Source organism: Labeo rohita, chromosome 2 (assembly GCF_022985175.1).
Source record: "Labeo rohita strain BAU-BD-2019 chromosome 2, IGBB_LRoh.1.0, whole genome shotgun sequence".
Lineage (NCBI taxonomy): Eukaryota > Metazoa > Chordata > Actinopteri > Cypriniformes > Cyprinidae > Labeo > Labeo rohita.
The window spans coordinates 9,298,393-9,313,881 of record NC_066870.1 but is presented as its reverse complement, the minus strand read 5'-3'; the positions used below and the strand labels follow the sequence as shown (position 1 = coordinate 9,313,881).

At 35.6% G+C, this 15,489-nt stretch overlaps 1 protein-coding gene across 1 annotated transcript in view; it reads left to right on the top strand.

Moving 5' to 3' along the window:
* Positions 1-4,065: 4,065 nt before the first annotated feature.
* tmtopsa (teleost multiple tissue opsin a) overlaps positions 4,066-15,489 on the top strand; it is an 82,250-nt gene continuing 70,826 nt past the window's right edge. The window contains exons 1-2 of the mRNA XM_051125412.1: positions 4,066-4,438; positions 9,140-9,468. Of these exons, the coding sequence (XP_050981369.1) occupies positions 4,066-4,438; positions 9,140-9,468 (702 nt within the window). The remainder of the gene's footprint in view (positions 4,439-9,139; positions 9,469-15,489) is intronic.

Here is a 15,489-nt window from a genome sequence, read left to right as displayed (position 1 = left end):
CTGTCACGTTAAAATAGGCAGCTACAACAGAACTCTATTATCAGTACTTTATTTAGGGGTGAAGCGGCTTCAGGGCAGACAAACAGCAGATGAATGACACACAGTGTGGATCAAAGATTCCACATTCCACAATGAGGAAGAAACATCTTCAGAATTTGTGTGCAGAACTAGTCAATATGGATGTGTATGTAATATATTGTATGTAATATATTTTAAAGGTACAGAATTGCAACTTCCTTTTCGAAATGTATAATTACAATGACATTTAAATACATAACACACTATTTTCAGCAGAAATATATATTTAAATATATTTTAGTTTAACATAAATACTTGTCAGTATTTGATTCTAATCATATTTCAAAGGCAATAGAATTAATTAAGTATATTATTTCTGTAAGTATTATTATTATTATTATTTTTTTTTTAAGTATGCTAAATTGTACTTCTTATACACTTTTTATTAGGGGATAAAGAGACAGAATTAATAATAAAAAATAATAATAAAATAAAAATAAATAAATAAGGTTAAAAAAAATTAATTAAACCTCAGGTTGGATGCAAGCCTGCATTTCCATGAACCAGCTCTGATGTTTTGGCAATCGCCTTTATCCACAACAACTAACACTGCATTCAAAGTACTGCAAACATTTCATTAATTCATGCATTCCCTGGGAATCAAACCCACAACTTTGGTGTTGCTAGTGCAGCACTCTGTTTTGTTTTGCATTGCATTACAAAGACTTTTCAGCTGCTGAAGACATGATCCCAACTTTTTTTTTTTTTTCTACAGCATTATTCATTCATCGACCATATCCACATTTTTAAAGTACAAATTGAAATGCACTCTGAGCGAACATTGTGAACATCTATATGACATTGTGCAGTTACAGATTTTACATTTACTTTCACATGCTGCTCTTTTTATTTTCCATCTATTTGAACCAGAAGATTACAGTATGAAATAGGTTTTAACAAGCCATACAATAGCACATTTGACCTCATGATGTGCCAACATATGCAAGGCTGGAAAAATCTTTAAAAAGCTTTTTCTGATAGACCTGTTTTACATTACATTACAATGCTCTGTTGTTCAGTCAATAACAGTTTAATAGTAGTTTGCACAATAACATCAATCTCTCTTTTAGCCTTTGTGTGTAGTAAAGCTATTCTTACTTAAACATTCCCATTTAATTCATTTAAAATTTTGTAAACTGAGATCAATTAATGATTTACAGACAAATAAGTCCTATACTCACTATTATTATTATTATTATTATTATTTTTATTATTATTATTAATAAGGTCCTTAGAAGTGCATTTCAGTTTCACTCAACACTTGGCAAGGTTGTAAAAAAATTGTTTGATGCAATATGCTTTTTCAGACTGCCTTACAGCCTACACCAGAAATCCAATTCCAATTGTGGTTTCTGTATGTTTTTAGAATGACATTATTGAGCAATCTAAGATCTCACTGTAGGTTCATGAATGAGCTCTATGAAAAAACTGCATGCTGGCCTGCTTACAACTGGAAGCTTCAGCTAGTATTTTACCTATATTTTATGTGTAACTCTGGCAGGGATGGGTCTTGTTCTTTATTAGCATCAAGCAAAATATCTTCTGAGTTTATTACATGGCATGGTGCTCACTACAGTAGGCTCTTTGTATGGATAAACTATCACTGTCCACATTCCATGTAACCCACACAATGTGATTCATCTGTCTCACTCTCTATTATTCCTGAACATCATGATTCCTGCAAGCTGTTATTGACTTGAAACTGGCTTAAGTAGAAAAAGACATGTAAGATTTGAAGCATAACAGTATTTCCTTAGGATGATCAGTGAGGACCCTCATGCTGCTTCCAGTGAGTGAGAAAGCACATGAATTTGATCTCAGAACAAATGCTGTATGCAGAAGCCTTTGGAATTTTGTATATTTTAAGATCAGTGTATTCATCTTGTAATATTGAATTATGATGTCATCTCAAAGTTGGTGGTGTCACTTTAATGGTCCCTCTAATGTTGTGCTATCCAGATTAGATTTTTTTTTTTTTTTTTTTGACTGAAAAGTATATTTGTTACAGTTTACTTGCATGTAATGTACTTTTGTACAATTTGCATTTCCTGCTCTGCAAGATATTCACTTGATTAATGCAGCTCCTGCAATTGCCGAGACATCCTAAACTACCTGGTTCATTTTTGGCTACAGCATTATTCATTCAGCCACCATATCCACATTTTTAGAGTATACAAACTGAACTGCACCCTGAGAGAAATGGAACATTGGTCCAATTAGCTACAGTACAGGACATTGTGCAGTTGCAGATTTGTGCAACCACTTTTATTTTCCATCCAATTTAACTAGAAGAAGATTACAGTATGAAATAGGTTTTAACAAGCCAAACAATAGAGCACTTTACCTCTTGATGTGCCAGCATATGCAAGGTTGCAGAAAAAATCTTTAATACTTGCACAACATTTTCAATTGTCCTGTGTATTGACTGGAAATCCCTTTAACTAGCACTAACTTATTTTATGAGGCGCGTATTGAGACATGATTATTTTCTATGGGACTATAATAGCGGGTGCTGGCGTTTCAGTGTTTCTTTGCCTTGGGTAGCAGACGCTGCAAGAAGGACTAATTAGATCTCACAAAAAAACACTTCAAGGAAGGACAATGCACTTCTAGACCTTGCTGAGATGGAGTGATCAGTGCAGTTTCCATGCAGAATGTCATTACAAACATTTACTAGCCCAGTGAGTGTTGTGCTAAGAAGTTGAGGATGATTAATTAATGAAATATACAACACATAATGTTCCACTCAATAAATAGCTCCATTCCCCCATGTGATCCCTTATGAGATACTTTCACATCTGCAGATAATAAATTACACTTCCAGGTGTACTTACTGATGAATTTTGCATTGTGAACCATTCAAATGACATTTAAGAAATGACAATGTTATCGTTTCACTGCATTGCTCTTCAATCAAACAGAGCCATCAGCAGTAGCTTAGGATGCATTTAAACTGTTCTTTTCCATACGAGTCAATGTGTTTTGCACACGCATCTGTTTTAGTTTGGGCGGATTTACAGTATTCATAAATTTTTCATTTCAAGCCTCCCAGAAAATCACAAGGGTTGGACAAAGATGTTGAAACGGAATGTGACGGGGTTATGTGCAAACTTTGCTTTAGACTACAAAGCCATTTCAGCATGTAGCATATAATGTATATTCAACACCACCAGTCTATGAGCTATTTAAGCTGACGCTGGCTAGCTCAACTGACTGATCAGTGTTCTGATGTTTATTTTTATGCTGTTTTATCAGTTAAGGAATTCACATGCTTATTCAGTTATTGTCTTGGACAACGAGGAACTCTCAAACTAAAAACTGTTATAGAATCAGGGTGCGAATTACAACTTAAGTTTTCGTAAAAAATTATTTAAACAAGTCGACGCTTACATAAACACCGAGCACCATGGACAGCGCTAAAACAAATGAACAATGATTTGAGTAATTCAAGTAATAAAAAAGGGAATTTCAAACTTTGCCCAGTGAGCATTCCCGACGTGATAAACGTTTACCAACCGTTTAATATGTCGTAAGACAGAACAGACACGAACAGCTGCGCTGCAGAGGTTTTTGTCCTCGTAACCTGGATGTTGCACCCAGTAAACCTCAGTAGAGCAGACGGACTTAGACGTCAGCTAAGAAGGAGGTACACTAACATCAACACAGTACAGTTCCACCGCATATGAGGATTGCAATCACCACACGGTGGAGCAAAGGGACGCCAAACTTTATTCCCACTTCTGAACCGATGAACCGAGCAACAAAGTTCAGCAATTGCAAAAAAAACAAACAAAAAACAACCAAACAACAACAACAACAAAAACAATCGTCGTGCATCTCATCTAACACTTAAACTCTTCTGCAAATAACTATCCTCTCTATGGATCGCAGTCTGTTATCAAAACGCCACAGCACATTAAATGTTTCGCTTTTATTCAGAAAACAATGCAGTGACTTTTGTTCAATGTGCACCCAGAACGGATTGCAATGATTGCGTCCAACTTGAGTGTGATCAGTTGCAGGAGGGCGAACAGCGCGCCGTGCCTCAGTGCAGTGGAGGAACATTTGGAGGCGTCCTCTTCCTATCGCACCCTCAGTCCCACCGGCCACCTGCTCGTGGCGGTGACCTTGGGCTTCATCGGCACTTTCGGAATCCTCAACAACCTTTTGGTTCTCGTGCTCTTCTGCCGCTACAAGGTTCTGCGATCTCCCATCAACTTTTTGCTAGTGAATATTTGCTTGAGTGATCTCCTGGTTTGCGTGTTGGGCACGCCGTTCAGCTTCGCCGCGAGCACTCAAGGGCGATGGCTCATCGGCGACAGTGGATGTGTGTGGTACGGCTTTGCCAACTCGTTGTTAGGTGAGTGTTTTGTAGAACGAATTGTCTATCTACAGTACTGTAGGCTATGCGTTATTCAGTTCAGTTATTAGTTTGAATTTGATTTCAATTTGAGATCAAAAATTAATAATTCAAATGATTATTCACAAGTACCAAAAGTATCTGGGTGTGTTTCCATTTGCACGTTTAGCTTAACGTATAGAGATAACAAAACTTGTATTGCATCTTTGTGGTGCAGCAGCTTGTGCATAGTATTAATTAAGATGATTAAACAAGACGATTAAAGGATAATCGCTTTTTAAACAAGTGCAAATTTCTTAAAAAGAAATTCTTAATTTTTAATTTCTTAAAAAGAAATTGCCAAGTGCCTTTGTATTCATACTAGTTTTATACACTTTTAAAAACCTATAGCCTAAAATTGCATAGTTTATCTATTTTATGCAAAAACTAACATTAGGTGGCTTTGAATTAGTGCCAAAACGTTTTTTTAAATAAGAAAGTGAAAACATGTTAGTCATAGCGTGTTCAAGCTATTAATGTTTTAAAGTCCCCCTGTAGTCAAAATTTTTATCCCTTAAAACTGATCTTTGATCATCAAAATTACATATTTAAATGTGTTTTTTTTCTTGTGGAAATAATTTTCTCATGCCTTAAAACAACTTGAATGTAACTCTACCCCCTTGCCTCACTGACTGTACCTGGACCTATGAATATGCAAATTAGCCCCGCCCCCACGCAGTCACACCAGCCAGAGCCCCCGATCCACTAACTGAACTGTAGTAAACGCGATATATTGGCGAAACACGGATAATGACTGATAAAACTATGTTTTTACTAGCGGACAACTACAGTGGCTACTATAACATTTGTTAAAATTACTTACTTGACCATGTTGTGCCCTCAAAATGCCTTAAAGGCGCGAATGCAGACGCCAGTGCGGGAGAGGTGCATCTGACTCCGAGCTACTTTTACACTGTTGGCGCGGGTTATTTTTCAAGTTAAATAGAGCGGTTGTGCTCTATTTAGTGCTCTATATGCTCTAATAATTGATCTATTTAATATTCGGTTTTGTGCTGATAATCCTATTGGTATATTTTGCATGCTAATGATAGGAATCTATCCTTTGACGTGATTGGTTACTGAAGTTTGTGATGTAGAAAAAAAAGGCTGTTTCAAACGCCATTTCTGAGACAGCCTTTGGGAAACTACAGTTTTAAGGAGAAAATGGTATTGATTAATGGACTGGCATGTGGCTTGTCTAAAAGCATATTAAAAACACCACATAGACAAATAAACAACATACAAATCTTGATTTTCACTACAGGGGGATTTTTATGCAGTTTTGAATAGCTTCTTAGATTCATAAAACAAACAAACAAAAACAAATGAGAGACACAGTTCACACCAGTTTCAGTACAAAGACGGAATTGCAGTTTCTAACTGCAGATGGGTCTGAAGGTTCTTGCTGGAGGCAGCAAATCTCGTGCCCAAGTAAATTTAGTACCTTCAACTGATGCGATTCTCGGTCAATAGCTCAGTGATGAAACACCAAAACAGCAGATTTCCAGATTTTCACGATTTTCAATTGTTTCTTTATCACAGATGAACTGAAATGAGACATGAAATACTTGCTGTTTTTCACAATTAAAAGATTTCCTGATATTGCTCTCACGTTTAATCAATGTCATTTGACTAGCATGTTAACTTATATTACTTATATTACCATTATATTACTTATATTTCAGTTTAATTCAAAACTTACACAGATAGATGTTAATTCATGTGTACACTGAATATTAGCTGAGAAAGAGAGATGCCATTAAGGACTTGAGTCTCATGAAGACAGAGGTCAGATAAAGAAAAATGCTAGAAAGAGCAGAGTGCCAGAAAGGAAATCATTAGCATTGGTTAAAATCTTCTGGAATCATTTTCTTGTCCATGTAACCAAATCTGATACATTCACACTGACCTATCAGAAGACCATAGCATGTCAACCTCCAACATTTTCTTATCTCTAATGATTATTCAGTGTTCAGAAACTTGCCTGCCCAGTCAGAGTGAGGTAATACAGGAGGAGCTAGCATAGATATTAATGTCAACCACCAGATTAAGTTTAGCAGAAAAAAGCTGGAGTGACATACCAGTTTGAATATGCAGTTTTTTTCTGGCCTTTTAGTGGACCTCAGGGATGTATTAATCTAGTTTGTTTTCTGTATTTGTATGTGTATTTTATGCACTTGATCAGCCTAACCCTGCTAGAGCCTCAGAATGCTTTGTTTTACAGTATCTGATTTCTAGCGAAGGATCACTATAGTTATATTCTCCAATAAGTCTCTTTTGAGCAGAGATTTTTTTTTCTGGCATCACAAGGCTGCCAATGAATGCAGCAGAGCAGGACAAATCTCATTTGATTACTTTGTTTGTGGGAAAATCACCTCTTGGCATCTTAACATAGCCAGAATATTAGGTTTTGAATACACCTCAGTATGGCTTGAGATCTTATGTAATTTTTCAGATACTTACTTCATCTGATTAATCTCCTCTGAGATGATATGTGGACAATTTATCATTAGAATAAGCAAAAAAGGCCTCATGTCTCATAAAATGTTTATGACTGTTGGTTTCGTCTGGATACAATTAGAAGAAAGTAATCAAAAAGTCATTTCATACTGCAGGGCTGTGTTCTTGAGCATTGATCCCAGAGGAGCACTTTAAAAAGTCTGACCTTGTAGTGCATCAAACTGTGAGTTACATCTCTCCTTAACTTTGAAGAAATTAAATTAATGTGTATTAAATGTGTTATTAATATGGTTAATATTGCTGTGGTTGCTGATCATGATAAATATTATTATAATAATAATTGTATTATAAGAATAATACATTTCATATGTCTACCAATGAATGGACCGCAGGCCCCCACAATGTAGCAAAAACAAGTACAATTATAATCGGTAATATTTTTTTTACTTTTTTTTTAATTGTGTGGACTAATGTTGCTTTGGACACCATTGACTTTCAGAAAAAGTTTAAACATTGTTCAAAACATTTTTAGTTTTCCACAGAAGAACAAAAAGTCCAGTGAAATTTTGGGTGAACTATCCCCTTAAGGTGTCAAATAACCATGGTAGTCCTCTGACAAGTGAATCTAGAGACCTAAGACCAAGATGTTTTTCCTTAATTCTCAAAGCTGGGGTATTTGGTATATACAGCATGGTCTAGTGGTTTAGTTAATGGATCAGCGATCAGGCTGTAGAAGGATTAGAATTTGGGTGATGCCCTTGAACTGGGTACTTCAGTTTATGTCATACGCCCTCCCTGTACCACCACACAGTCAGCTGAACTCAGTGTCCACATAAGGTCTGAATGTTGGCCTCCTCTAATATTTACAAGAAGTAATGGTTGTATTGTGGGGAACTTCAAGGAGTAATTCACTTCCAGAACAAAAATTTACAGATAATGTACTCACCCCAAGATGTTCATGTCTTTCTTATTTCAGTCGTAAAGAAATTATGTTTTTTGAGGAAAACATTTAAGGATTTCTCTCCAAATAATGGACTTCTATGGTTCCCCCTATTTTGAACTTCCAAAATGAAGTTACAAAGGGGTTTAAATGATCCCAGCCGAGAAAGAAAGGTCTTATCTAGCAAAATGATTGGTTATTTATTTATTTTTTTTAATTACAATTTATATACTTTTTAACCTCAAATGCTCATCTTGTTTAGCCCTGCATGAACTCTGTGTATTCCGGTTCGTGACAGTTAGGGTATGTCGGAAAACTCCTATCTCATTGAGTACGTGAGTACGTTATATCTAAATTTTTGTTTTGGAAGTGTACTACTCCTTTAAGTAGATGCTAAAAAATAATAAACAAGCCATTGAGATTGAACTATTATGAAGACATCAAACTATCAAATTAAAGTGTTTGTGCAGTTAACAGATGTGCACAGAGGTATTTACCTTGATTACTTAATTAATTGTATTTTCCAAAATAAATGCATACGTGACTATGTGTTGCTCCAAATCAAATAAAAGCTCTAACTACCTTTACCTGACTGAAAAGAAACTTTTTAGAGTTTCACCTAATGAAAAAATAGATTTACATCATCTTATTTCAAAATACAATGCACTAGAGTTAATTACACATGTCTATTAATCTGCATAATGAAGGAAAATGGTGCAAGATGTTACGGAATTTTTTTTTACTCCCAAGACTTTCGACACACTACTTCTGTCCACTTCACTGATAATAGAAAATCAATGAGAGGCAATGCTGAATCTCAGATATTTGAATTTACTTCCATGTCATCAACACTTTGGCTTTGTGGTACTATCAAAAAGTTTCTGTTTGTGGAGTCAGTGGAAGACAGAAGACAAGGCACGTGGCACATAAATTACACACTTCAGTTTTAAGAGCTGACTTGTGCACCTAAAACTGCACAACAGATAATGAGTATGAATAAAGATCAGGCAACTCAACTATACTCTGCAAAAGTAATTTTCTTATGTGCATCAGAGCTGCTGTTTATCAGTCACTGCCAGTCCTGAATTAATAGTAGGACATGAGTTGTGCCCTGAACTCATGACTTTTCTATGCCTGTTAAAAAAAAATACCCATAACTCTATGTGAGCAGTCTTTCCATAAGGGAATGACATATTTGACTATTTAAACATAAATATAATATTATCAAATTATGTCTTCATATGTCTTCATATTTTCTGCAGGCATTGTGTCACTCATCTCTCTGGCCGTGCTGTCATATGAACGCTATTGTACAATGATGGGCTCCACCGAGGCTGATGCCACCAACTACAGGAAGGTGGCTGGTGGGGTGGTGATGTCCTGGGTCTACTCTTTAATCTGGACTCTGCCCCCTCTATTTGGTTGGAGTCGCTATGGCCCAGAAGGCCCTGGGACCACCTGCTCTGTAGATTGGACAACCAGGACAGCCAATAACATCTCTTACATCATTTGCCTCTTTATTTTTTGCCTGATTGTCCCCTTCCTGGTCATTGTCTTCTGTTATGGTAAGCTGCTGCATGCCATTAAACAGGTGAGTAAAATACAGTCCACTGTCATTGGTTATCTGAAATCAGTTTTTCTACCAAAATCTTTGGATGTGCCCTTGGTTGTTCAGTATTTGATTAAGGTTAGCATATCTGATATTTAGCAGCTGCTGTAGTCCACTTGCTGCAGGGAGCATCCTGGGGTTATGTTCATTGTGCAAGGGCATAATGCTGGTAGGGGATCTCAATAAATATATAATTCTGGTTGCTAGCCAACATCCCTAAAGGAAGAGTTCACCCCAAAATGAAAATTTTCTTATTTTTTATTCACCCTTCATGTTGTTTTGAACATGCATTTTATTAAAATACAAAAGTGGAGTATTGCATAACCCTTACACATCTCTTTTCACATCCAAGCTCAAAAAACTGAAAATAACTGATATTGCAAGTCTTCTAATGTACATAAATAACTTCTTTTTTTTTGTATCAGTGCTCAACAATTTCTCAAAATGGATTTAGAAATTTAGCAAATTGCTTTGGTTGTCACATGTCTTTTATCTAAGCCAGTTTGAAAGTTGAAAAAAAGGACATTTGAGAGCTGCAGCAGATGGGGAGATTTTGATTAAATGACTGTGAATATCATTCTGTTCTTCATTTAGCGGTTTCATTGTTTCACACAAGTTTTTTTTTTTATTACTTCAGCTTAAAAACAATAAAAGTACATGCTTTGACTTGGAATATTGCTGGCCCATCACCCAAAGAGGATAATCACGCAATATAGGTTTACATATAACACAAACTTCTGTCTGCTGTATTATCTAATGAAAGTGTATTACATTTTCATTTTGCCTTTCCTTGACTGTTTTTTTTTTTTTTTTTTAAATATGTGAGAGTACCTGGCTCAGAGAAGTGTATTTGCCTGTAATGTGTGTGAGAGCTTTCAATTTCAAATATTGCTAGTCTGATTTTTTTTTAATTTAAAAACTGAATAATACGGCAGTGCTTGTCTTTTGATATATTTCAGTAATGGCTTTGATAAAAGATGAGAAATTAAGTGCAAATTGTGTGTGCTGACCACTGACCCACAGAGGAAAGGATAATAATGTAACAGATGTATTTTTAACTGCTGTAAGATAAATGCTTACTTTAGTCAGTGTTTTCAGCACACATAAAGAAAGACAATATAACTACACACTGACAGCTTAGATAAAAAAAAAAAAATGTTATGACATTATTTTCTTTAAGGAGAAGTCCACTTCCAAAACAAAGATTCACATATAATGTGCTCACCCCCCTTTCATATCTTTCTTTCTTCAGTTGTAAAGAAGTTTTTTGAGGAAAACATTTCTGCATTTTTCTCCATAAAATTGACTGGTATGGTGCCCCGGTTTTTAACTTCCTAAAGGCAGTTTAAATGCAGCTTCAAACGATCCCAAATGCGGTTGTAAACAATCCCAGCTGAGGAAGAAGGGTCTTATCTATCGAAACAATTGGTTATTTTCATTTAAAAAATACAATTTAAATACTTTTTAATCTCAAACGCTCGTCTTGCCTTTCTCTTCCTTTCACTCTGTGTATTCTGCCTCAAGTTAGGGTATGTCAGAAAAACTCCAATCGTATTTTCTCCCTCAACTTCAAAAATCATTTCAAAATCATCCTAGATCACTGCAGAAGTGCCAGCCCAGTCTTTGCAAAGTGAACAAGCAAAGAAGATCAAACACCCTTAACAAAAAAAGGTAAAACAGTGATATAGGACGATTTTAAAGTTTAGGGAGAACATGAGATGGGAGTTTTTCGACATACCCTAACTGTCATGAACCGGAACAAAAACAGACCTGGCAAAGTAAGACAAGACGAGCGTTTGGCATTAAAAAGTATATGAATTGTATTATTTTTATTAAAATAACCGACCCTTCTTTCTCGGCTGGCATCATTTACAACCGCATTTGGGATTGTTTGAAGCCGCATTTAAACTGCGTTTTGGAAGTTCAAAATCGGGGCACCATATCAGTCCATTATATGGAGAAAAATCCTGAAATGTTTTCCCAAAAACTGTGACCTGTAGAGTTTAGCACCACCCTTAATATAACACACCTGGACAAGCTAATCATTGTCATCCAAGTCACTAGAAACATCCAGGCAGGTGTATTGGACCAGGATGAAGCTAAAGTTTTTATGCGTTTTTTTAAACCTAAAAAAACTTTTTATGCGTTTAGGTTTTGAAAACAATATTGTTATAGTCCCAGTGTACTTGTAAATACTTGGAATAAGTAAGAAACAAATCATTTTAAATGAGAGTGGTATGTGGAATTTAGAGTAGGAAAATGTCTATGAATGTGCAAGCAAGTTAAGTGTGTTTCTGAGAGTTGCAGGAATGCTTATATTACCGCCACACTGCCTGCATAAGATCTGTGGCTTAAATAGATTAACCTGACAATGACAGAAATCTTAATTTTTTTTAAATATATTTTTGTGTATTTATATTTATTTAAATTTGTTTTTAAGCCACTCCGTGAGTTTACTGATCTACTGTCAAGGGTAAAAACACAACTTTAATTCAGTCCGTTTCTTGTCTTTTGTTATCACTTTGTAGATTCTTTTAAATGACCTGCCCATCTTGGTGAAAGCTCCTATAGTCATTAGCATTCACTTTATCACATTACCCTCTTAATCGCTGGTGTCATTCTTGCATAGATAAGGTGGTCTGACTTCATATAGCACAATAACCTCTCAAGATTCCTGCAGCTACAGGCAAAATGCCGCTCCTTGGTATTTTATTTATTAATATACTGTACATACATCTGGACTCTGTAGACAAATATAGCAGTGTCCTCCCTTGGTGCAGAGTGAACACTAAAGCAGACCAGCTGACGGTGTTAAATTCCCAATTTAATAAAGCAGATTTGCTTTGACTCATGTTGCAGTGTGAGGAAAATCGATTAATCTGCTTTAAACTAGACAACTAAATAATCTGGCTTTTAATAGATGAATAATCAATTATGAAAAAAGTTGGAGGTGGTGTAAGTCTTCAGGACTACCAAACCACTCCTTCAACATAACATATTGTAAATGTGACCTTTGGGAATTACATGCTGAATGATAATTTTTTTATAGTTGCAAAACAAAACTATTTGCCAAACCTGTGGAACATCTTGTCATTAGTAAGTGTCTTGGAAAAGTTGGTTGACTATTATGTAACTTTGCACACTAGTTTAATTTGCATGTTGGCTGTTGATGCTAAGTTCACACAAAGTGTTGACATGCACTCAGAACATTGTGTTATATGTGTGAGAGATATGTGAAAATACATTACATTTTTTAATTAGCACGGTCAGCAGGCTGCTGTTGATGTGTATGCTCAGAAACCCAAGTAGACAAACTATGTTTTTTTTCTCTCTCTTGATCTCTTTTTCTTCTTTTCTTTCATTTCAAGTGGTGAAAGTGGATTATCTTCCGCTTTATATACAGTGCACAGCAAATGAGTATACCCCCTCTAAAACCTAACAAATTCAGCAGTTACTCTTTACTTAGATGGCATGTTAGGGTTTTTGGAGATATAATGCTCCAACAAGCCTGCTTGATCAATTACCAAAGAAGAATGTCAAAATTATTTAGCAAAATATGATTTTCTTATCAAAGTGATAAAATGTTGTGTGGCAAAAATTAATACACCCTCCTGAAAGTTACTAAATAAAACTGATAAAAAAATAAAAGTGTATAGGTTTAAGGCTATTTCTGATCAACAGGTAAGTATATTGGACCAGAACTGCAGAAATGGAACCACTTGGGAGGGAACTGCCAGGTGACTTATTTCTTAGCATAAAAGAGGACAATGGTATAAGAGGAATACCAAATTATTGTTTTAAGTGTAAAAATATAGCAGAAGTAGCACCAACATTCAAAAGCAATGGACTTGTGACGAGGCTCCTGAAATAATCAGGTATTCACTTTAAGTTTTCATTTAGTGATGAGTGAATTTTTGCTAGAAAAAGAGCAGGAGAAATAACATGCAAGTGTCTCAGAGCTGGCAAAAGCTATGAAGAGAGTGACACTTTATCTCACAAAGTATGAATTTGATTTATCTGAATTTGATTTATCTTACAAAGCCTACAGAAGTGACATGCATGGTTGTTGTCACCACTAGAATTACCTACTGTAGAGGGGTGGGTAGGGTGACCACCCGTCCCGCTTTGCGTTGTACCGCACAGCATTTTCACCCCTTGTCCCACACGTTGTATATTGAGAAAATGTCCCGCATTCTCATCAGTCTGTTGGTTTTTAATGATCATATTAAGAAAATGTCCATGCCTTCTTTTGCCTTTTTAATAAAGCTTTTTATCTATTATTTTTGCGGCATAGTTTCTGCACAAAGGCGGACCTCATCAAGCGATTTAAAACCACCGGTGGAAAATGTTCAAGCGCACACGGAAAAACACGATTCTTCATTCATTTTAACCAATTAAAAACTATGCAGCTTTCAGACGCGACTTTCGTATTATTTTAATAGTTCATTTGAGGCGGTTTCAATGGCGCCATTTTAATGACAAATGTCTGCAGCGCATTATTGTAATGCATCAAAATGGGCAAGCACAAATCTCTTCTCCGGCAGGTGGATTCTCTTCACTCTCATAAAAAAGACGCACTTTCTCTCGTTTGCATGTGTGCGCTCGGAAACACAGATCAGCGCATATGACAACGCATGTAATCAGTATTTACACAGCATAACAGTAGAAAATGTATCAGTCTCACACATGTCCTACATTGTCCCGCAAAATCACATCTATGTCCCACAACAGCCCTATTGCCAGGTGGTCACCCTAGGGGTGGGCGATATGGCAAAAATAGCATATCATGATTTTTTTCAGAAATATCACGAGTCACGATTTTATCACGATTCTTTGTCATGTTTGTTTTACTATATTGTAAGTTGTCTGAGCAGTACAGCCAAACTAATTTCCCTTTAAAAAAAGCAAAGCGTTTCAAGGTAACAAAGTATAAAATAAAAAAAGAATGGCAGATATTTAGGGCAAAGTGAGTGAAGATAAAGATCTTTGTCATTATTTTATCTTTGTTATTAAAAATAAGAACAAAGATACACACTACAAATAAACATAATACAAATAAAACAGTGAATTAGGTGCAGTAGGTGTATTTAGCAGAAGCATTCAAGACATTGAATTAACAAATATAAAAAGTGAAACAAAGTGAAATTCTACAATGATTCTTAAAGCAACTGTATTAAAGTTCTTCAGTCAAGACCAGTGAATAATTTTTCTCTTTTTTTTTGTTTTTTTATTAACATTAAAAGAAAAGTTCAACCAAAAATGAAAATACTGTCATCTGTCTGTCAATTCTGTCATAGTGTTTTATTTTTATACCATCATTTACTCACTTTCAGGTTGTTTTATACCTGATTGAGTTTCTTTTTTCTGTTGAATGTTATACATTTGATCATTTTTATTATTAAATTAAAAGGTGACCAGCTACTGTTTGGTTACCCATATTCTTAAAAATATCTTATTTTGCGTTTAGCACAAGAAAGAAATTAATACAGGTTTGGGACAACATGTAAGTGAGCAAATAATGACAGAATTATAATTTTTGGGTGAACTATCCCTTTAAATGACAAGCGGCAACATGTTTAGTACTGTCGCTTTAAGAGCTGCATGCATCTAATATACAGGCAAACATTCGGTTTTCTCTCAATTGTTTGCTTTCAGTTTAGACACAAGCAACTGATTTTATAAACCTGTATTTTGACAGTATTAGTGCAATCAGATGCAATGCATAACTTAGTTCAGTAATTAGGCGCTATTTGACAGGCTTTTAGTGCGCACGCACTTCAGGTGTATGCGCACTGGAAAAGTGCAAATGTTTAACCGGCAAGGCTTTAAAGCAAATAATGCACTTTTGTGATTGTGAATAAGTGCAGTGTCCTGTGAGTGTAACTCTACCGCTGAGTTAACTCTGATGTGAATGTGTCACATTGTACAGTATAATGATATGGAGGTGCCAGAACTGCAACTGATAATAGCATGATACTATCGTCCACGATCAAAAATTGTCAT